Below are 23,064 nucleotides of genomic sequence, written 5' to 3'. Positions count from 1 at the left end.
GCAACCTACGCAGCCACCCTCCCCGATCGGGGGTGCTTTTGCGTAGGCGTGGCCGTGTCCAGTCGCGACTGGTGGGAGTTGAAGGGTGAAACATAGTGGTGGGTGCCAGGGCGTGTCGCCATCTCACCAATCCCGAAGCGAACGTCACTTTTGACGTCAGCGGGAAGAAGAGAGTAAAGGAAAGCAAGTATGCCAATTTCTCTTCTTGCTCGCTTTTTTTTATATTTCCAGACTCCTTTTTGTTTATCCTTGCCGCGTGCGGTTTCCGTCGCGGAACTATCCGCTACCAACACTTTTATATATTATTCAATTCGCTACCTTAGGCCGTTGAGACGAAGAGGCGCTCCGAAAACAAGAATCTCAATTTCTCGAGACCTTCGGTGATAAAGGATGGAGGTAGATTGAAGTTCAAGACGGTTCTGAAGGATGATAGTACGTTCATAAATTTCCAAGGCCTCCAACAGATGTAAGTCAATTATGTCATATGCCTTTTACATCTTTGCTCTTCAAGATGCTCGATAAAATATTAAATGTAGAAAACATGTAGTTTCCAGTGTTCAAATAGTGTTTAAACTTTAGCTCATTTATGATCTTAAAAATAAAATTATATACACAAATAATTAAACTCATTAAACAATCTATTGCATAAAATAATAGTACTACTTGTAGCTTTTTGAGAAAAAGCAAAAAAAAGAATAATCATCAAAAGAAGATAAAACTAAAGAAAAATAATATTACCAAATAATATAAAATAATTTTATCAGAGAAGCAATTGTCTCTTTTCTTTCAGTCTTTTAAAATTTTTTTCATATTAACTAGGGATTAACTACAAGTAAAATCAGACAATAAATGGGTCACTTTATAGTTTTATAGTTTTCTTCTAAACTAAAATAGTGATCAACGTGTCATCGATTCACCAATCAGAAGACAATGTTGAAATGTTAAGTTTATATCTGCAAGGTACATCTAGAACAGAAACGGAACGCTCATTAGGATGCGAAACGAGTTACTATAGAAGAATCTAATTGCTGATGGTCCGATTTCTTCCGTGGAAAATGTCGCGACGCCTGCGTCGTCTTCCATCGACAACGAGGGTGGATCGGGGCTGAAGAACGTGAACAGGTAGGTAAACAGAGACAACTATACTAGAAGAGGAAGAAACGATTATGGTTACACCGAAGGTGCTGGGGGTGGAAAGGACAAAATGGACGTCAACCAATAGAACGCCGGGACAAAATGGCCGTCGGTGAATTTAATCAATACCGTCCTCCGTCCTTCGTTGTAGGTGGAGGACAGGACGAGACCCAGAAAGGGCCAGGATCGTAACTAGTACACCGCGCGTACCTCTCTCATTGACGTCGGTATATTTTGCGTGTAGGCGTGTAAATCCTCAATGTGCGCAACTGATGTAACACAACCCACGAGAACTTACTATTCCTGCAATGCCGTGTCAATGTTTCGAGTTGTGAACGACGGACAAAATTGAAATCGAGACTTGTACGAGTATCAAAACAAATTGTTCTGTGTAACATTTTTCTATTGGAGGATATGTAAAATGTATGTGAAAAATCCATTGTTACATGTAAAATTTTATATTAATATTTTATTTTGATCGTTTTGTAATAATTGCACTGTACCGATAATTCTTTTCGTTTGAAATAATACGATATGAATGTAGGAATAACGATAAAACACGTATTATACCACTAAATGTAATTACTATAAATCTGAATTAAGTAATTAAATAATGGCTTATCTTAAATTAATTCTAATAATAATTATAATAATGAATTTACTCCATTAGTCTTTATAATTTAAGTTTATTAAAATGAAACTTTTTAATCTTCTAAACTCTTTAAAAAATAAATAATTCAACTAAAGTCCAATATGTCCAATTTAACAGATTGCATTACCGCGTCTGATTGTAATACTTATAAAATTAATCCTACTGAACTGTGACATTATCATTATTAAATCGGATTTTAATTAAATAGCCGTGTATATGAATTCTCACCAGCCGTTGATGGAAGACAGTGCTTATGCTGAAACAATGCTGTTGCTCATCGACTCGGTTGTCATTACGTATCAGCAAGAACGGACATTATCGTCGCGTGAAAAGCTTTAGCACGAAGTTCCTACGAGCAGCAACTATCAACTCGAGGTGACTGTTTTAAGAGAGGATCCAAGTTATTTTACCATGGTTGGCAGGGAGAGGAGTAGGTCGTCGATTTAATGGAACCACGCAGTCGGACAGCATCGATCCCAGCATCCACCATCCGCTCTTAGAAGAGAGCAGCCACGAGCAACTCAGGCCACGAAGATACTGACGATCTTCCTTTCCGTTCTTCATCTTTTGGGAAACTTTAAATTGAATTGACATTCCGTGTAGCGTTCGGAAAAGGATTTGTCTAAACACATACCTATTACCATTAAAAACTTGTCGACATTATTTTACTATGGTATTTCTACGTTATTTTCCTTTTATTTCTTCTGTAAAGCGATATTAATTGTAATAATATATTTTTATTATTAATATATTTTTGATACTTGAGAGTAAATAAATTTTGGTAGGTATTTTTATTAGGTTTTAGAAAATATGTTCCAGTGCTTACTTGATATAATTAATTATCGGTGTTTTATACAAGTACCAGGATTTATTTCCTGTCAAAAATTAAATTGTTATTTTATGATTAATTACTGCTTACATAACTTTTTGCATTTTTTATATATAAATTTTAGGATGTATAACACAATTGCATGTCACGCATTTAATTTTATAATTATTTACTTATAAATTTGCAAACTAATTACGGTATTATTAAAAGATAAGGATTTATTTAAATATGAGAAGCAAGAAATAAAACAAAGAATAACTGGCAACATAATAAATTAAGATTTTTGAATTGTGCAATAAGACTAAATATCCTTCTCTTAATTCTTATTAGAAAATTTATGTGAAATTTACTTTATTTAATTTACGTGATTTAAATACAAAGATTGTTTGTTTATTGGTAATTTATTTATTTTTGATCTAGTTCTCCTGTAAAAAACAAATTTTCTACGGTACGGTGTTACAGTATCGTAGAAAATTTTATTTTATATAAAATACACACCTATGCGCGCGATTAAAGAAGCATAATTTTTTTAAATTTTATCAAAATACTTTTATTTCTAGTAAAATATTTAGATCGCTTGTCTTTGCTTTTAAATCTGCAGTTTTAATTAATTCGTGCGTATTGTCTGTTAAGTTATCCAATCTCTCTTTAACAACTTTCTCGAAAATTGATACTGAACTTATAAAATGTTGTCTCTATTACATTTTGAAAACTTAATCAAACAGTTACACAATTTAAAATTTAAAAAATAATGAGAATTATATTAATTTATAGAAAGTAATGAAAATATTAAATTTCATAGAATTCAAACGTTTCTCTAGCGTTTCCTCTAAAGTACAATGCCGAGCAACTTGTAAATATTTAGAATTTCGCATGTTATGAATGTCTCTTCTGGTCTCTTCATTGTATTTAAAGTATAAATTTGAGATAAAGTTAAATATAAGAGAATATACAGAAATTAATAAATCAAATCTCTTACAAAATTACAGATTTTTAATTTCTTATATAGGAATCTGTATTAATATATAAAAATATTTTTATTATAATTATTATTTATTATAATCTTGGTTGGGTTATAAAACAATTTATACTAATTAAAAATAATTAAATGCAAGTGATAAAACTTTATATAAGTTAATTGTATTATTTGATCGCAGACTATACATATCATTACTATAATATGTATAGTCTTTGTGTGCGATCTCAAGTAATTTAACTGACAAACCGGTGTCTCAAATCAGCATAAGTTTCTTGTTTAATTTTTAAATGATTAAATCAAAACGAACGTGTTCTCTTTTTGTGAATAACATATTTAAATTAAAATAAGTTAGTTTCACAATTTATTGTACGTTTGAGAATTTATTATATAACATAACAATACAATTAACGAGATAAAATATAAAATTGCCTTTAAGATTACTTAAAATCTCGCAGATGTATGTGTATTTTGGTGTAAAATATATTTCAAATAATTAAATTTATTGATTTAGACATTATTTATACTCAATTTATAATAGAATGAAATATACGGTGGCAAAGTTATGAATGTATTATAAGCAGTGATTAGCAACAATGTATTTAATTCAAATAGTTGTTGATAATTTTTATTATTTACTGATTAATTTAATTAATTTACTAATTTAACTTTCTTTTTGAGAGAGTTTCTTATAAAGTTATAAATACTTTTGTCTATATCGAAGAGTTCTGTTTTTAGCAGCATTTGAAAGATTATTATTATTTCCTTTATATAGAGGAATTACAACGGCTTCTTTGAACCGTTATCAAGTCTCTGTAATTACAGAAGAACCTATTTACAGCCTGAACCAACTGTTATTGAGTGAATATTTCTTTGTATGATAATTTTCTTCTACAAAAAACTCATTTAGAATTATATTTTCTAAAAATAATAATACGAGTATAATATAAAATTTTCTTTAAAACATATTTCTGCAATTTTATAATTTAATTACTGGAAAGAATATATAAAATGCGGATTAAAATATTCGGTACTCTTGCAATTATTAACTCAAAAATCATTAATGTCACAAATAATTTCTTCGTTCTTACGATTATAATTTAAATTGTCGTTGAAATATTCATGTATTAACGATTTTCTAGCTTTGTTTGGCTCGGCACAATCTACCGACGTTTCTTTCGTTTGGCAAGCTATGAACAGCTTGTTATGATTAACTAAGGTGACTTATGGCAACGGTTTTAGGTCTGTGCGAATAATACTTCTGTACTGGAAGCCAAAATCGGGGCGCCAAGCTCGGAATGCCAAATTGAAATTTTTCCCAACTGAAAGAAGTGAAACTAGTCATTGTATTACTTCAGAAAATATTATTAAGTATATAGTTACACGAAGCTTTATCGCATAATCTAAGAACTGTTTATAATCCAAATTTTTATGAAGATTCTTTTAGTTTTCTATAAATTTTATTATTGAAAATATTAACGACATAGTTTCGGAAGAATGTACTGCATTCATTATTAAAATCTCAAACAAAATCGTTCAAAATAATGCCATTTTAAATATACGAACTCACTTTTATTACTTATATAAAGATATACATAAAAATGAAGAAAGCTCTTAGTGTGATATAAAATATATCTCGAAGTAATGATACCTTTATTACTTTATAAATGTCAAGATTATTCTTTTCTAACATCATACTTGAAATTCTTGCTAATTAAAGAATATTAGCATCATTTGATATGAGAAAAGAGCGGGGGATATCAATGTGCACTAGGCACTACCAATGCTAAGATCGGCCCTGCTTCGCACTAAAGCTATAAAAGCCATCAGTTCTGTACCGAAATAGATATTTGTATTTCGGACGTCGATGTACGTGTGTCTCTCTGTGGATCGAAGTCACTTTCAACGAATTCCTCAAGCCGAAAAGGATATCGATATTCATCTTACCAGATATTTGTTTCTAAACTTTCTAATAAAATTCTACTGTGAGAAAGAGTGCGGAAATTGGATCGATCGTATTTTTCACAATTGAAAGTGAGTAGAAGGCGCTATTAAATTTTATTCCGTTTCAAAGATATTTTTATAACAATTTGAGATTTTCAACAAATAAAATAAACCTTTCGTCACGATTTTTCGGATTTTCGAGATCAAGATAAGCAATTCTTAAATTAATGCGATACTGAAATCGCACGCGTTCAATATTCCGCAAACATTTATTACATCATCTAGGATCTCTGCACAATAGTTCCGACCATCTCCAGCCTCGTTTATCCTAGACATACAGCGGCTATCGAATCCCATTCTGACTCTCTCGGATACATACTGTGCGGGAGCGTGGTCAGACTCCAGAAATTCCTCCTTAGCCATACATCCCTCCCAATAAGCCAGCATCGGAACGCGGGGCTCCGCATCCCCTTCAGAATATTGATTAGCCATCATTTTCAGATGACGCCTACGCTCTGTTGGGTGTTCCTGTTGGCGTTGGTGGGCCGCGCCACGAGCGTGCCAAGGCCTCTCGTGGTTGACGCTTGCGCCCTGCTCTGCAATCCCGGGGCAGAGACTGAATCCGAGCGAGAGCGGGATCCGGTGCTATTTCCCCGATATCCCAAGGTAAACTGCAAGCTCCAGTCCGACTCCGACGAGCACCAGGCGTGGATTATTGCCAGTCACTGCTTGAAACTGTGCAATCCAGACGTGTCAATTGACTCGGAAGTCAACTGCTTTGCTCTGAGAGGGTCTCTTCAAGCGAATTTAGGATGTTTTTGTGAAGCTTTATCACCTTTGAGTCCGAACACTATGCGGCTTCACGAAAGTTGGAGGCTCAACTTTTTGGTAAAGGAGCTGGCGAGCGATATCTTGAGTGTAATTCTCTCTTCACCTCTCGATACCCTCGTCCTATGCGATATTCATAACGAGCTGTTCAAAGATGTTAATGTGAGGTCAGGATTGCTGTACAATAAGTGTAAGAAAGATGGAGCGAACGCTACCACCGCGGAGTCAGAACGAGAGAAACGAGAAGTTAAAAAGATTATTGAGCCAGATGATCAAGCTGACATAACTGAGGAGGACACCTCTTCGAATAAGCCACCGTCGTGGCAAGAACTGACACGAGGACTGGCTAGGTGGAATACTACTCTCCTGGATACAGAAGAAGAAGAAAAACCATTGGAAATAAAGAACTTAGAAGACTTAGAATACTTAGAAGACTTAGAAGATGATTTCTCGAAAAAGGCCGAGGAAGAGAAATTACGCCCCCCAGAGAAAGAAGAAGAGCTCCCTACTGTGGATGAAGTATTTCTTGACCCGGGGGTCTCCCAAGCCTTGGACAGTCTTTGCAAAAGCATATGCAAATTAAACAAAAAAGACATAAGATGTGCTTGGAATCCAATGTGTAATGATCCAAAGTTATATCCAAAGTTACATGAAACAGATGCGTGAATAAAATAATAACAGGTAGGAGAGAATTCGCGTGGAAGGGCATGAATTTATATATCTCATAGATTAATCGATAATACATGATCGATCCGTTGTGCTAAAAACATTTCTCACCGTAATCAAAGAGATCGTAAAAAAAAAATAATCTGAAGCATGTATGATTCTCTTTTCTACCTTTGTTGTTCAAATTGATTTTTGTCTCGGCAATTCAATGTATAATAATAATTCTAATACGTAAGAAAAATTAACAAATTATTATTTGGTAACTATGTAACAAATTGTTATCTATTGTAATACTTTATGATACGCGATAATTCTAATTACATAATATTATTGTTAGATTGTAATAATTTGAGCGCTATATAAAAATATCAGTTTGCTATTCCACACATTGTGCCATTTATAAACAGATTTGTATTTTCCTATTTTTAATATATACATGTACATTTTATATATCCGATTTGTATTCTTCTTTCTTTTATGTGTATTTATATTTTTATATGTATTTATGTATATTTATTTATTTTTATTCTCATTCCCGTATAATCAGTTATAGTAGATAAAATCGGAATAAAACGTTTAAAGGAACATATAAAAACAAAATAAATTATTACAGGAAACATTCTGGGAAAATCAATGGCAAAACTTGATGTATATTAATATAATTACAGTAATATAATTACAAAATATTAAGTTAATGATTATAATATAATGATAAGCTTTTCCACTTAATGTTTAACATTGTAATCGCTTTAGGCTTAAGAGAGTTCTACACAGGTCCAGTTCACACGGTTGCGTTATATGTTCTTTTTTGGTTGAGATATAGCACAACGACGGAATTTTACACAATTCTTCAATAGTATTTCAGATAATATGTACTTTTCCGAAAAAAGAAAAAAATCTGGTTATGCGACAAAACATGATCATAATGAATATATGTATAATTAAACGTTTTATTCGATTTATTTACTTTTATAACATGTTAAGAAACATTAATTAAAAATGAAAATAATACATTTTAAAAAAATATTATTACTCTTTCACAATATTACATCCTATGATCGAGAGATTGACCTTTTATTGCGTTTAATATATATAACTTAAACAAAAATATATTTTGGTATATATTTTATGTCTTGCACATACTTTTGTTTTAAAAGTATCCTAACTGGTAATCTTTCACTAATCGATAATCATAAATAAAAAATAGATAATTGTTCACCAATAGATAATCTTTGATAAAAATAAATAATCTTTGCTAAATAGTAAGAAATATATAAATATTCGGTAAAACTTTATTATAAAATTGATATTTTTCATTAAGGTAAATTAATTATATTATGTATCTTGAGACATAATAAATATTCGAAAATCAAAAAACTTGCGACGTGTGAACAGGACATCGATGTGTGATATGTGTATTATGCAATAAATTCTATTTATATGCGCGCACGATATGCACGTGCATTCTCGCGCTAATTATAGTTTACCTAAAGCGAACTAATAATTTTTATACGACATAGTATGTTAAATAAGTAAATAAGCTATAACGAAACAAAATCCATGTCTTCCACTTTGTAGTCGAATTATTATTCTTCGGCGATATAGCGACCGCTTTATATGATATTACAATAAGTGATAAATGTATAATGATAAAACGCAAATAGTTTACTCGTTTAGTGTGATAAGTCTTATCCGGCATCAATACGTCATCGATCGCTTCCGATCGAAAAACTTAGTAATCTTGTGAAATAACCGTTGTATCGATCGTACAGCGAGCAATCGGTGGCGTGTTTGTTTACCATGCCGAATTAAGAAGAAAAAGTTGTGACGCGACAATAAGACGTAGACTCTAGTATGCCTATACGATGTATTTTCAATCGTATCACGCTCTCGGTTATCAATCGATAAACACACGCACGTTCTTCGATACTCTGTAAATTTTTTAATATATCATATCTGCATTTATAAGAGAGCAAGAGTAATGATGAAACAGAGAGTTACTTGTTGAGTGCCTAGAGAAAGAATTGTAATTTAATTATGTACATATAATATGTGTAAATGTACTTGGAAATCGATCGATCGTCGAGAGCGTGATTAATTGGCTCTAATAATTTATTACCTTACATTAATGTATATGTAATTATTTATATAATTACTTGGTTGTATGTACATTAATTATATTAATATAAATATTCATATTATTCTATTACATGTGCATGATAATAACATAAGAGATATAACATTAATCGAATTTCATGTGTATTTATCTATTTATTAATTATATATAGTCTACACCAATCGCTCATTGTAACTCTATACAAGACTATACATATATAACATGTAATATAACAATATACAAGCAAAACGCTATTATCTTAAAAGATTTGTGCAAATTAAATAAAGTAATTACTTAAAGAGCTTTATCATGTATCCAAATATGCACCTTTTAAATTCTAATCTTTTTCAATTATATTTATACTACTTATGCCGAGATTGTAAATTATGTATAAAAATAATATGCTCAGTCACATTATAATAAATTAATAATAAAAACAATATTTATATAGCAACAAAAATTCTAAAAATTGTGTTATTATTTTAGTATTATTACTTTTTAAATAAAAATTTAAGTAATTTATAAATAATGATAACGTAACAATTTGTAATGTTATTAACATTTGAACATTTGAGAAATAATCTTTTTCAAAAAGTTTCGAAAATGTTTTGAAAGCATTGATTGGTGTATCATAGGCTGAAAGTATAGCGAAGTCTTTTATCGACTACAGTGATGGAAGTACTCAGGAAAAATAATAGTACCTTGTCGATAACGAAGGGTAATAAGTCTTTGTCAGTGACGAAGGGTAAGTCGGATTTCAGGAATTTCGGATTAGACCCTGAGAAAAGGTTTATCAACAATAGATAGATTTCTCTATTGTTGATATAACTATTTTAATTTCCCTCCATAGTAATATTTAAAAAAAAATAAAAAATTTATAGGAAAAACAAGAATTTATCTAACTACTTACTCTACTTATCAATAATTTTTTTAAAATGTTTATATCAAAATTATATACATAATAGATAATTTTCAAATAATTGTTTAAACAGTACACAATAAAAAATACTTTGTACTTCCTTATTCTTTTAGCTTAACATATTTTTTAAATTTTTAATGCCTTACAATAAAATAATAAAATTTGGATCTGTTAATAATGTATAGTCAAACGTTTTGATAAAAAATTAAATAAAAAACAAAGCTTCCTCTATGAGCAAAATTAAATAGATATTAATTTTAAACTGCGATTAAGATTAATACTAGATTAATAATAGATTATATCTATTAAACTGTGATTTTATTACGATTTTCGATATACGGTCTATATCTCTACATGATGCGATCGAAGCAATCTTTATTTCCCTGAAGTATATGTCAATCAGGATGGTCTTCAATTACATTACACACTTTCTGATAGCTTATTATCTTCTTCACACACTACATCCCTATAGCATAGGCTACTCTTATATAAAAGCCGATTCAACCACCGAAGAAGCATCAGTCGAGTACCATCTATCTCTCGGACACACCCCGTTTATTCAGGTAAAAACATCACATACTTTTAATTGCAATAATTTAAAAAAATATGTACATGTATATATAATATGTGTTCTGTATGCCCACATTATGTACTTTTTTTCTGTATATAAAATTTCGTAAACTTTTGCATGAATCATCTAGCCTTTCACATACCAAAATATTTCTAATTCCAATAACATCTCAATTTTATACAGCGGCTTTATGTGATATATTCTTAAACACAAAGCTGGTCATCGCCAGTTATTACGAATTTTGATATCTCGCGACAAATCAATACCCTTGGACGAACCCGTGACGTTACTTGCAAATAATGTAGGTCGACTGCGTTTGATAGAGACATTTGTCTTCGAATCGTTTCCCCGAGTATAAAAGCTCGCAGCTTTTGCGCCGCTCGTAACATTCGGTGACCAACAATCTTCTAAGAATCAAGCACGTTCTTTTCGTTCGCACAAAAGAGAGTAAGCTTTCTTCGTTTTATATTAAAATTTATTTACTACAAATTTTTTTAAAATTTATTATTGTTTATCTACAATTATTACAAGATTGATAATAATTTATTTTATGACAGTAAACAAAATGAGACAATAATTATAAAAGTTTATATCGCGCGTTATAATCAAATAATTAACAAATTCTGTACTTTCTGTTTTAGACGACAATATATCAACGCGCCGACATGGTTTCCATTCGCCTTATCTTGGCTCTCGCTGTTATCATGGTAGCTTTCGTCATCAGCGCAAATGCCGCCTACAAAAAACCACCCTTCAACGGTAGTATATTCGGCAAACGATCTAACACTGTGACTGGTAAATATACAAGTTTTACGTTATCTTTGTGGAATACTTATCAAAAAAGATTTAATTTTATAAAGAGTAAAAATTAATTTTAAAGCTTATGTATATATATTTATACAAATAGATAAAATTAACTCCATCTGTTAGATATGGATTATCTTATATCAGAATATTAATTAACTAAATATTTTATTATATAATATATTATTTTGTAAAAATTATCTGAAACACATCGTATCTGTAGTTCTCGTTCCTCAAACTTTTATTTGATATACTGTATAATCTTTGACGTTAAAATTTATTTGAAGAATTTTGCTATTCTTAGAATATCTTTTGTTTAGAAATGACTGCAATTTATAAAACTTCTTTGCGCCATAATCAATTCTTGTCAGATTCATTTTTCATTATTTCTCAAAGTAATCAATAAATTGTATTTCTTTTCAGACTACGAAGTTACCAGCCGCGCTCTGTCGGCTATTTGCGAGGTCGCCAGCGAAACCTGCACCGCTTGGCTGAATCATCAAGAATCCAACTGAAGATGAAAAACCGACCGAGATAAACTACGATTCTCGCCGACTGATCGATCCATGAAACAATGTAATTAACTGAACTCCTGTAAAGTAAACTCGCAATCATGCGCTTGAAAATTCGTCACACATTGTTTTCTATCAATAATCATTATATTATGTGTCATATCTAATCGTAATTTATATCTAAACAATATTGTAATTAAAATGATTTAAGCTTCCGCAAGCTAGCCTTGTTTATCAGAAATATCTCAAATAAAGTATTATGATTTCAGGAGCTAATTAATATTATTTTAATTATTCTCTCCTTCTACCTCTCACACACGTTTATTACATAAGAGTGTTGACTAATATTATCCGTTTTAATTTTTACTTTAATTATTACATAGTAATGCCAATAGACAATTTTTTAAACAATTATTATGTAATAAAGAAATTACCGACTAGAATGTTTAAAATAGTAAAGCGTGTATTTGACAGAACGTTCAATTTAAATAATTTAAATAATTTGAATAATTATGAAAGTTCATTGAAACTCAGTACATGTAGATTAGAAGCAATTTGATATGGAAAGCACGTGCCATTCACCTGCCGGGATAAGGGTTACAGTCTATTGTCTACGGCCGAAAAAACGGTGCAATACGGAGCAACCGCAAAAGTATTGTCATATATTTAATTTTATCATTTTATATACATGTAAGATACTTTATATTTAAACATAAATATTTTACTTGCAAACATTCCACTGTATAGTAATAAAATCGTGTTAATAAAATAATTTTGCTCTTACAATATTAGATTTTATTTTGTGGTGATAAAATTAATAAATAATCATATTCTCTGCGTCGGTAAATCGATATACATTGTATATTAAAAACGCAGTGTAGAAATTGTATCAAGAATTTATGTCAGATTAAGTAAAGTACTTCATTGAGGACGATAAATCTTCCGCCGACAAAGGTCAACCGAGAAATTTATTCTCGATACAGTTAAAGACAAAGATTGGTGTTAGTTAACATGGTGTACATGAACTAAATATTTAATTGCTCTTTAATCGAGTATAAATACGCTAAGCCTGATAGAATTAAGCTCATTGCATTCAGTTTACCTTCAGGTAAGGATATTACTAGTTATTATTTGATCAGAGTCTATCTTTTATTGAATTCTGGCTTTTACAAAAGATCCGCAGTTTTCAACATTAAATCTCCGTGACATTAAATCAGAATAACCAATATCTTTCTTATGGTTTTGAGATAGAAGAGCAAATGCCATATCTTTGAATATAATATGTGCTCTTTATGGAATTTTGAAGCAAATAGTTCGGCAGCTGCGGTTAAAATAAACATTCTTATTTGTAATTTGTAACTAAAACAACTATTATTGCATATTAATTAAAACCATTATTTTTAAGAAATTATATTCAAGATCGGGATTGTTTCATAGTTTAATTTTCAGTTGCTTCGAAAAAATTTAATTTATATCCGCGTATAGAACTCTCAATTCCGCACTGAAGGCGTTATCGATCACGCACTTGTGATTTCGGAGATTCTTTATTTACTTTTACCCATGCAATAGCGTAACGGTACGTCAAACATTTCCCGTAACGTCCTACGACACATCAATTCTACGAAATGCATTTTACTCGCGCGGGTGCGCGGCTGAATATTCCTGCGCGCGTTACGCGGACGAGGACAAACAGTCGGCGTGATTCAAATGCGATGGGGTTTCACGACGTGCAAACTTTTCCGTCGATTCTCCTTCGCCCACAATCCTCGAGCACTCCGGTCCACTCTTCGCGATAATGGAAGAAGCCGTATGTACGCGAAAATTCGCTCAGTGCTCGCCGAACACCCGCGAAACTCGCATCCTTCCCGCGAGAATCGGCAAGTTTCTATGGCAGTCACTTGCGCGTCGGCCGCGATCGAGAATGCCACGTCGATTGGCGCATATTCACTCACGGAAATAATTGTCGCGATTGATTCTGACGACGTATAGCCGGTGTGATGTGCTGCTCAAAGAGTGAAGTTGCTCTCGAAGACTGAATTGCGCTTAACTCATTACAGGTACTTAACTGCGACACTCTCGAAATGATGCCGCAGAGGGCTTGTACTCAACGTATCGGAGGTGTTTTCTTTAATGGTAAGCTAATTACTATCATTACGTATTGTTGTATAAATTTACAAGGATGATGTATGTTTGATGCTTATTTAAGGTATCATAGGAGTAATGCCTTGTCTATTTAAATGTTCAACATTATTTTTTTATGCAACGCTTGCTCAGCTTTTCTTGTTGGAGCTGCCACATTGTTGATCTGTCAAAATATCACAATGGCGGAGGAAGTACCAGCATTTTTCTTAAAAATCGCAAAGATACCAACTCTGCCTAGAGTCGGCAGAAGCGGACGATTCGAAGATTTCTTTTATAAAGCTGAGAAGCATATACCTCGAATTGGTAGAAGCAATCAACAGGTATCTATAATTATTTGAATTAACATAATTATTACAAGCCTTCTTTTGTATTATTATAGATATATATTTTGGAGATTTTGTTTATAATTAATTTTGTAATAATTATTTTAAATAATTTCTGAATTGCATTTTTCAAGTCAATTAATCCTCTATCGCTACAAGACGAACAGGAAACTTACTCCGGTTTAACTAAAAGGCGTATAGATTATTCTCCGAAAGGTTCGAAATTCGTTAATATATTTTTTTATATATGTGTAATCAAATGATCCTATGATTAACCTAGTCTTGTTTTTATTGTCAGTTGAGGAATTTACCTGGCAGAACTTTCCTCTAGCGATTGAAGGTCCAAAAGAATTGTGGCGGACATTAGCTGGATATTCGAGGGATGGCGATGAGTAAGTTTTATGAAGCCGTATTGTAAAAAAAATTTAATTTTTTTAATTAATATAACTTAAAAAACACTTAAAAAAATATTACAATTTATTAAAATGTATAAAATATTTCTTCATATGTATATATTAAAACATATTTATACACTTATTTATATGAGATTGAGATAATTATTAGAAACATAGTCTTACAAATTATTGTTTTATATAATTATTTTAACATGTTTTTAATAACATCTGTTATTATGTAGACAATTAATAATTACTTAATTAATTTAAGTATCGAGAATGAAGTGTGGCAGAGAAAGAAAAGAACCGAAGATGAACCAGCAACCAAGCAAGCAAAATAAAAACTCAAAAGTTCTCTTTACCTCTTTGGAAACGCTAAATGTTATACGGCTTTTGCTGTTATATGTGGTGACGGGAAGTAATTAAAAATAATAAATACACAAATATAAAGTGCTTTCGCTTTCATCTTTCTTCAATTTTTTTGCGTCAAATTTGGAGATCCCAATAAATAATTAATCAAAATCTTTTTTAAACTAAGTTATTATATATTTCCTAACAGTGTACAATGTACAATGTATTAGCAAAACTTGACAATTCGTAGGAAATATAGTAATTGTTAGAATGCAGATTCTTAATAATGTACATAATCAAACAATTTTACTGACTGTTCATCAATGTTCAAATATTTATCCGAAGACAATAAAATCTGAAAAATTTTATTTCTTTTCCTCTTATTCCTACTATTCCTGAATTAAAAAGTCTCATATGAGACTTTTTAATCATTTTTTACTATGATGAATTTCTAGCATATACATATAAATCATGTTTTATGTATTATTTTATGCACTATTTATTTATGCATATTATTAACATATTGCGTGCGAAGAAACATTTTCGTACATAATTAATATTTTTAATTTTATAAATTGCTTAAACAATAAAATTTTTACACCGCATTAAGATTGAGATTTTTATAAAATTGCAACTATTGCTTCTACATGCACTATTTATTTATTATAATTAATTATAAATGAAGGATTATTAATTAAAAAATTAAGTAAAATAAGTTAATTCTAAAAAAAAATAAAGGAAAAGATGCTTCCATAATGCACGCTAATACAATGATATATACTTACCTTAAAATTAAAGACTAACAATAGAAACAGGTTGTAAAAATTGCAGAGAAAATAACTTTTCGCGCCGTTCCCTTCTTCTGTATATTTCGCTTAATCCAATACACTGTGTTTAAACGGGCATCTGTAATTTTGACGACTTATGGAAAATTGCCGGTATAATCAAACCGATACTTATAAGAAACCATGGCTTTTTCGATTCTCGTGTGACTCGTGCGACAGTTGTTCGCTAAAATTACATACGCCAATCCCTCACCTTTGCGTCAGTCGTTAGGCGACAAATAACAATACCAGATAACATTAGCGAAAATGCGTATGTAGCAACTGAAGATCGATGTAGTAACGTTTGGTAAAGGAAAGCACGGAGATCGACACGACAGCTGTATATGTGCAAGACGTAAATGCCCAATTCCGTATTTCCCGATAAACAGCTTCGAGACACAGCACGTAACGCCGCGAGGCATTATTTAATGTATATGAGATGCTGACGAGCGATACGCAACGACAGATACAGATAAATAGGAAAGTGGTAGGCGATCTATAGACAAAATATAGTTAGTACGTAATGAACACGTGGTCGCCTCCGGTCATCACGATCGTTTCTTATTAAAGACAGTTCAGGCCTTGTATGAGGTAAAAGCACTTATCATAATAAGAGAACAAAATCTTATGGACATGTGATCATTTCTTGTACATAAGATATTCGAGCGTGGGTGGACTGGATTACGATAAGGATTGTCTTGTGTATCAGCTCGCGCTAGATAAACGTTCCGCCGTCGATAAAATTCCTTGCGATTCTTATATCATGGGAAAAGTAATAGCTTCAGCCTCAGACCAGAAAAACTCTTTTAAAAACGTTTATCATTTTTAGCGCATTCTATTTATTAAAAAAAAAAGTTATTTTGCTTTAGAAGAAGTTGTTTAAATTTATTGCAAATTTATAAAATTTAATGTCTATATCTTTTTAACTTTTACATTTAAATCTTGGCAATTAGTCTTTCACATTTCGAATTTTTTTTGTTTTATTTAAAATAAACTAGATGATAATATCACATAAGACGTAAATGTAAATAATGCAATTATTTGTTCATAATTTGATATTGAAATACATTTTTTAATTCAATTTGTTTAAAAAAAAGTTATTTTACTTTGGAAGGGGTTATTTAAATTTATCGCACATTTGTAAAATTTTTATATCTATATATCTTTTCAACTTTTAATTTAAATTAGTCAAGACAATTAGTCTTTTTATTTTGACATTTTTGTTTCATTTAAAATGAACTAGATAATAATTTCGCGTAAAACGTAAATGTAATTATTGCAATTATTTGTTTATAATTTATGAAATAAAATATATATTTTTCTTTAAAATAAAATATCGATGTAGAAATGCAAACGTAGAGTGTTCCACGTTGAAGCCCAAGATGTCGCTAGTTAGACCATTTGACTTTGACATCTGAGGAAGACATCGCTAGGTAGCGCCATCGATCCATTGAACGCATGAATTCTGCGCCATTGACTATACCCCGTAACAATAAATTGTTGTAATTACAATAATTCTTACCTTTAAAACGATGCTTTGTGTTTAAGTCCCGCCGCCGCAACCAGTAATTTTAATTCATTATGCGGTAACCGCGAAGTGTTACTCTCTTACCACGGTGACCTAAATCTCAACATGATTATCGAGAAGAAAGAATCTTTCTTCTTAATCCGCCACATATTTTTTATAACTTATTTTTTCTGTACATCTTCAATGATGATTAAAATGTGTATTAACATTCATAGATTTTTCTTTGTGTTATATATAAATCAACTTCTATATATAGATCAATGAACTAAAAGAAGTTTTGAATGTAAGGGATATAAGTATATCTTATAGCTTCGCTTTTTTAGTTATAAATATAACTGAATATATATAGCTCTGTTATTTACTTTTTAAGATAAGTATAGCTCTTAGTCAGTAGTTTTGTGATTTGATACAAGTACAGGTTCGATTATCTACAGGTAGTAGTTACTTAGTTGTAAAAAGATGCAGTTTATCTTTAGCGCATAGCTTCTTTCTGAAGAAAATTTTATCCATTTATACAACTTGCACATATCAGAATCATTTCATTTTTCACGAAGACAACAACAATTAATAAAAGATATTGGAAAAATGAATTCCTGAACGCGATGACCTTTGCATTGATATTTTTCGCCACACGATGAAGCATTACTCAATATAGCAATAATTAGCTTATTATATATAATGGATATATAATTCTCAAAATAATCCCTTTCGGCCAGATTGCAATTAAAAGCTGTGCGCATCGATGTCTCTTAAAACTGCTACCACATATCGACGCGAACTTTCCAAATAATTATTATGCGCATTATTTAATTACTTATTGCGCGGCGAATGTATACCTGTTCGCGAGACCGCGAGCACGATCCCTTCGACGGAACATCCTCACGCGTTCCCGATTTTTCCCCGGCACTTTTTGCATAATAATCGTGCGCGATGCATAATTCGCACGTGCACGAAACGTCGTTTTCTCTGCCGCCGCTTTCCTCGGCCACGTGCGGTTTCCGTGCGGCGATTTTTCCGCAATCGCTTTCCCCCGCGGCGCGGCGCGGCGCGGCGTGCTGACTTGAGCGCGAGGGATGCTTTTTTTCGCGGAATCGCATCTCGAGGATATCAACGCCGTCACGTCGACACGAGTATGTACATCGTGCGCGACGCGGATCAGCCCGGGTTCGCACATAGCAATTTACGGAAACCGCACGTAACGCGCGCTCCGTGCCGACCCGAGCCAACACGAGCGAACGTTTCCATGGAGTGTTACGTAACGGATCGACGCTAGATCGACGGCCGAAGTAACTGTATTTTCGAAGAAGCGACCGCCGAAGCGAAATCGCCGAGCAAAACTTAGCCTAGGGGCAGCCGCCATGCTTGGCGGGGATGATAGGGATGTGAGGTATTGGTAGCTTTCGTGGAGTTTTCTTGCAAAGGTTTTCGTGAAAATCTGCCGGTTACAACTTGGACCTCGCTGCAAATAAATGTTTTCGACAAATTGCAATCAAGCAATTTATTCCCATTAATAATTGTATTTCGTTAAATACAAATTTATACTTAATTTGTCTTGGTTATTAATATCATAATTTTAACTTTTTTTTTTCAGTACCATTGAATATACTTTAGATCTAGTTTTACAACCGGTATTTACGTATATCTTCATGATTATAATATAATGTGAATGCATCGTTAATATGTGCACTATTTGATCGTACCTTTTTGCGAAATAAAAAATGCCACGTCATAATTTTCATACAAGTCATCGTCGACTTTAGCCCGATCAGCAGTCTGTACAATATTGCGTGAGTACGTATTTTCCCAGTCGTATTTAGTAATCTATTCAAATGAACGATTATTACATTTTGGCCTTGATGTTTTGCACCGTTCGGGAATGAAAATGACACGTTAAAAGCACAATCGTTATAGGTGGCGAGCGAATGTTGCAGCTACTCTCTCATCCCGTGTCACATAATCGTATTTGTAGAGACAATTTATTGTTGCAAAGTGTAAAATGTTAATTTTGAGCAAGAAACAGTATTATTAATCAATAGGAAGTTAATTTACGTATTATAATAAAATGTAGTTACTAAGAATTATTTATTAATTGTTCACAGTAAGCAATACATTAACTTTTATCAATAATTAGAATATTATTTTTTTAAAATAAACGACTATAGATCAGTACTTTAATATAAACTTTCAAGTTTACGCCTTAACTTGATACTCAAAGAATTTTATCCTCTTCCTGTTTGCGTTGTTGTAATGACGTAAATTCCAAACATGACCCCGACAATCGACTGCGTTTTTGAAAAGAACATTGCAGCACGGGCGGTCTACGTGTGCAGAAAAAATAGTGTTTGCCAGAAGCCGAGCGCTGCCGCGCTGGCGGAAAAACGGTGCGGAGCAAGGGGCGAAGCTAGCAGGAAGGTCTTCGAGGCGGAAGTTGCATGGCCAGCGCGAACAATGCGTGTCCCGCGAGCGGTCGTTTAATAACCCTGATTTGCCGTTTATACGGGAGGTCATGGAGGAGGTGGAGGTGGGCCGCGAGAGACACGGAGGAGAGGAGAGAGGTGGCGGAGGGTGCTGATGATGGGACGAGAGGGTGAGCATCGGGATCGCGCGCAACAACCGTACATAATCACGTAATGCGGTTATCATGCCAATTGCGTAAATATTTGAGCCAATTTGTGGCATGCAACGGATTCGCTCTCCTCGACCCGTGGCTTTACGAGAAAGAGAAAGAGAGGAGAGAAGAGAGAGAGAGAGAGAGAGAGAGAGACCACCGTCCGATCAGGGCGACCTATTACAGCCAACTTGTTGGCGTTTGCCGACCCGCGGGTTCCCGTCTCTCTTTCTCTTTATCTCTGTATTTTCCCTTATTCTCTATTTCCTTCCCGTTTCTTCCATCTCACCTGTTCCTCCGGATGCCGATGGAGGAACAAAGAAAAAAGCTGGCTGCCACGCGCAGAAACCGCGGCGACGTCGACGCGGCGGAAACGTTCTGCTTGCAGTAACTTTTGATCGTAGCACTTTCAGCAACCATTCGCTGTATCTACTAAAAGACTGGATGTCGATTTATTATTATGTAATCTAATTTGACAAAGTGATGAAAGATCTAATTATAAAGATACTAAGTTTCCTGCAATTTAATATACCTAATACGTATACGAACGGACGGAAAGATTTCCAGTCGTTTCCATATTCATCGTTAGATCACGTACCAAACGTCAATTTGATACTTCATCAGTCTCAATCGTCTTTGAATGAAAGCGATTTTATTTCCGCCGAAATCCTGAAATTGAGAATACGAGAAAACTACAAGAAAAAGGGAGGGGGGAAAAGGATGGGAGAGAAACTGGCGCCTCTTCTAAAGCACATGCATAATCGCTTTACGTGGTCGTATGTTGCCAGCCAGCCAGCCAGCCAGCCAGGACCCAGTTCCTGGTACTTGGCTTCGGCCGTAGACTCGGGCTTCCACTCCTGCGTGTATCCGTTTGTCCGTCCCTTCGTCCGCGTGCCGCCCTCTCATCCACGCAGGTAGAACAGACGGGCAGCCGCGGATCAATTAGTGCACAAGTGTGGACCTCGTAAACCTGTGCAGGACCTGCCGTGCCGACTTCCTCTCGGATAGACTTCCACGAAAGTCGAGGCTGATTCAACCGCACGACATGATCCTCGATTTGTAATTTATGCGCTGATAAGGGACAACTGTCCAGGATTAAGTCTCATGATAATTCGATCAACTGATTTATTATAGATACAGAAAAGATATAAACTGCTGCAAGCTGTCCTAGAATAAGTACTTCTCTTACAAAGTATCCAATATAATTTTATAATAAAAGAACTCTAAATTTTATTAAAATCGATCATTACGTCTAAGCTTTAGTCTTATCTACGTAATCACGTATTTAACTCTGCTAGAAGATCAAATGTAGAAATATAGGGATCGAAACGTGTACAGCATCAACATCTCGAGGATCAGGCAGACATGTCCGAATAGTTTGATTCTCTCGACTAGCGGTTCATCGATTGACTCCAACAATGGAGATGCGCAAAGAAGGTCGGAAGGTCGCCGTTTCGTATACAAGGCGTCATCCGCGACAATCATTGTGCGTCTCGGCTGTTGTCTTCTCATCGGCGTAACGCGTCCAGAAGCGTGTGAAGAGATGGTGCGAGAATAGGGAGCAGAAAAAGTGGCGAGAAGTTGAGGAGCAGGAACAGAGGCGCCTTGTCATGCCGTGTAATGACGGCGGAGATGCGCGACGTCCTGTGAGGAGAGAAAGAGAGGGGGAGTGAGAGAGAAAGGGGGAGGGGCAGAAACTCGATGAGAGAACGGAAAAAAGGAAAAGAAGCAATCACCGTCCTTTATCCACCTCGCTGAGATAAAGCCTTCTCAGTTAGTTGCAACGGAGTCGAAAGCTATCCTTGCTACTGTTGGTACGGCCGATCTTGTTCTCTCATTATCAGTACTTGTGCCGTTTATACTTTTATCAAAACGTGAATGCACCATCGTTCTCTTACCCTATGGTGTGACAATGTTTGAATATTATAAAATCCGTGATAATCAAATAATATATAAGATTCATATTCTGGTAGAAATGCTTTCACATAAGTTACTTTACGTTTATAATATTTATATATACAAGTCATAAGAATATATAATATTTTGTAAAATAATCAAATGTAAAATAATAAAATATTTAAATTCTATAAGACAAAAAAAATTTACTCTAAAAATAATATATCATAATTTCTTTCTTGTCAATATTCTTATAATTTTCGTAAAAAATAAAAAAAGTTTAATTTTTCTGTCCTTCCAATTTTCTTGCTCTTTCTTCGCAGCTGTTTTTTTTTTAAGCTCTAGAGATGGCCTTGAGAATGAGTAGCAGCAAAAGGACGCTACCGTACTGATATTATCAAGCGCTGGCAATTAATCGTCCCGTGAAAAACATGAATGGAAGAAAGCAACGCGGCGCCTGACTCGGCGCATTAGTCGTCGACAGGAAACGGCTCCGAAGATGACGTTTCCTTCGAGGGGGGAAAAAAAAGGAAGAGTCTTCGAAAGTCGGTCCCTTTTCTCAAGAGTGATTATTTCGAAGAGGGCGGTGGGGCAATTTAGCGTTGGGATCCTCTTAGAGTTTACTGTCGATTTATGCCATCAATTTCGGATTTTCAGTGAGAAAGTTCGTCTTTCTTTGGATTCAATTTAAACCAATACTCAGAAAGCTAGTTCAATTTTTAGTTCAATACCTATTAATTTTTTATATTTTTATATAAAGTAATTGAATTATTATTTTATTTTTTAATTATAAAAATTACAGGCCATGAATTTTCTTCTTGTTCCATTCCTTTAGCTCTTTTCTGGAATAATAAATCACCCCTGCTTAAAAAGAATCATAAAACGCCAAAATATCTGTATTTCCTAAACACAAGTCATTATCGTTAAAATAATCACCCTATTGATCGATTCATAAATTCTTTGGAGAATGGAGCGGTAGCCGAACTAATCTCTTAATATCACTGACTCTTTGGGAGGTATATATAGTGTCGTAATTTCCCTGAAGC

General features: G+C 33.4%; 2 protein-coding genes across 3 annotated transcripts; both read left to right on the top strand.

Moving 5' to 3' along the window:
• The first annotated feature begins 1,279 nt into the window (after positions 1-1,279).
• LOC139812559 (uncharacterized) lies at positions 1,280-9,447 on the top strand. Of its 2 annotated transcripts, none has more exons than XM_071777444.1 (2): positions 1,280-1,557; positions 6,037-9,447. In XM_071777444.1, the coding sequence occupies exon 2, from the start codon at positions 6,037-6,039 to the stop codon at positions 7,027-7,029; it is 993 nt and encodes a 330-aa protein (XP_071633545.1). In that variant the 5' UTR covers positions 1,280-1,557; the 3' UTR covers positions 7,030-9,447. The 2 variants fall into 2 exon arrangements, with proteins under 2 accessions (XP_071633545.1, XP_071633544.1); XM_071777443.1 differs by lacking the exon at positions 1,280-1,557 and adding an exon at positions 5,419-5,625.
• A 4,453-nt stretch (positions 9,448-13,900) lies between these two features.
• Positions 13,901-15,530, top strand: Eth (ecdysis triggering hormone). Its single transcript, XM_071778636.1, has 5 exons — positions 13,901-14,084; positions 14,226-14,413; positions 14,551-14,632; positions 14,715-14,808; positions 15,083-15,530. Exons 1-5 carry the CDS (start codon positions 14,033-14,035, stop codon positions 15,150-15,152), a joined length of 486 nt encoding a protein of 161 aa, XP_071634737.1. The 5' UTR covers positions 13,901-14,032; the 3' UTR covers positions 15,153-15,530.
• Positions 15,531-23,064: the final 7,534 nt, after the last annotated feature.

This window comes from Temnothorax longispinosus, chromosome 5 (genome assembly GCF_030848805.1).
Source record: "Temnothorax longispinosus isolate EJ_2023e chromosome 5, Tlon_JGU_v1, whole genome shotgun sequence".
In the NCBI taxonomy this organism is placed as follows: Eukaryota; Metazoa; Arthropoda; class Insecta; order Hymenoptera; family Formicidae; genus Temnothorax; species Temnothorax longispinosus.
Note: the sequence above shows the minus strand (reverse complement) of the source record. Positions and strands in the feature narration are given on the sequence as shown.

What these genes read in the sequence shown, in the direction of transcription:
- LOC139812559 (XM_071777444.1), top strand. Translation starts at nt 6,037, where the DNA reads ATGACGCCTACGCTCTGTTGGGTGTTCCTGTTGGCGTTGGTGGGCCGC.
- Eth (XM_071778636.1), top strand. Translation starts at nt 14,033, where the DNA reads ATGATGCCGCAGAGGGCTTGTACTCAACGTATCGGAGGTGTTTTCTTT. An exon ending in TTGGTAGAAGCAATCAACAG is followed by an intron (nt 14,414 to 14,550) that starts GTATCTATAATT and finishes GCATTTTTCAAG; the next exon opens with TCAATTAATCCTCTATCGCT. An exon ending in TATTCGAGGGATGGCGATGA is followed by an intron (nt 14,809 to 15,082) that starts GTAAGTTTTATG and finishes AATTAATTTAAG; the next exon opens with TATCGAGAATGAAGTGTGGC.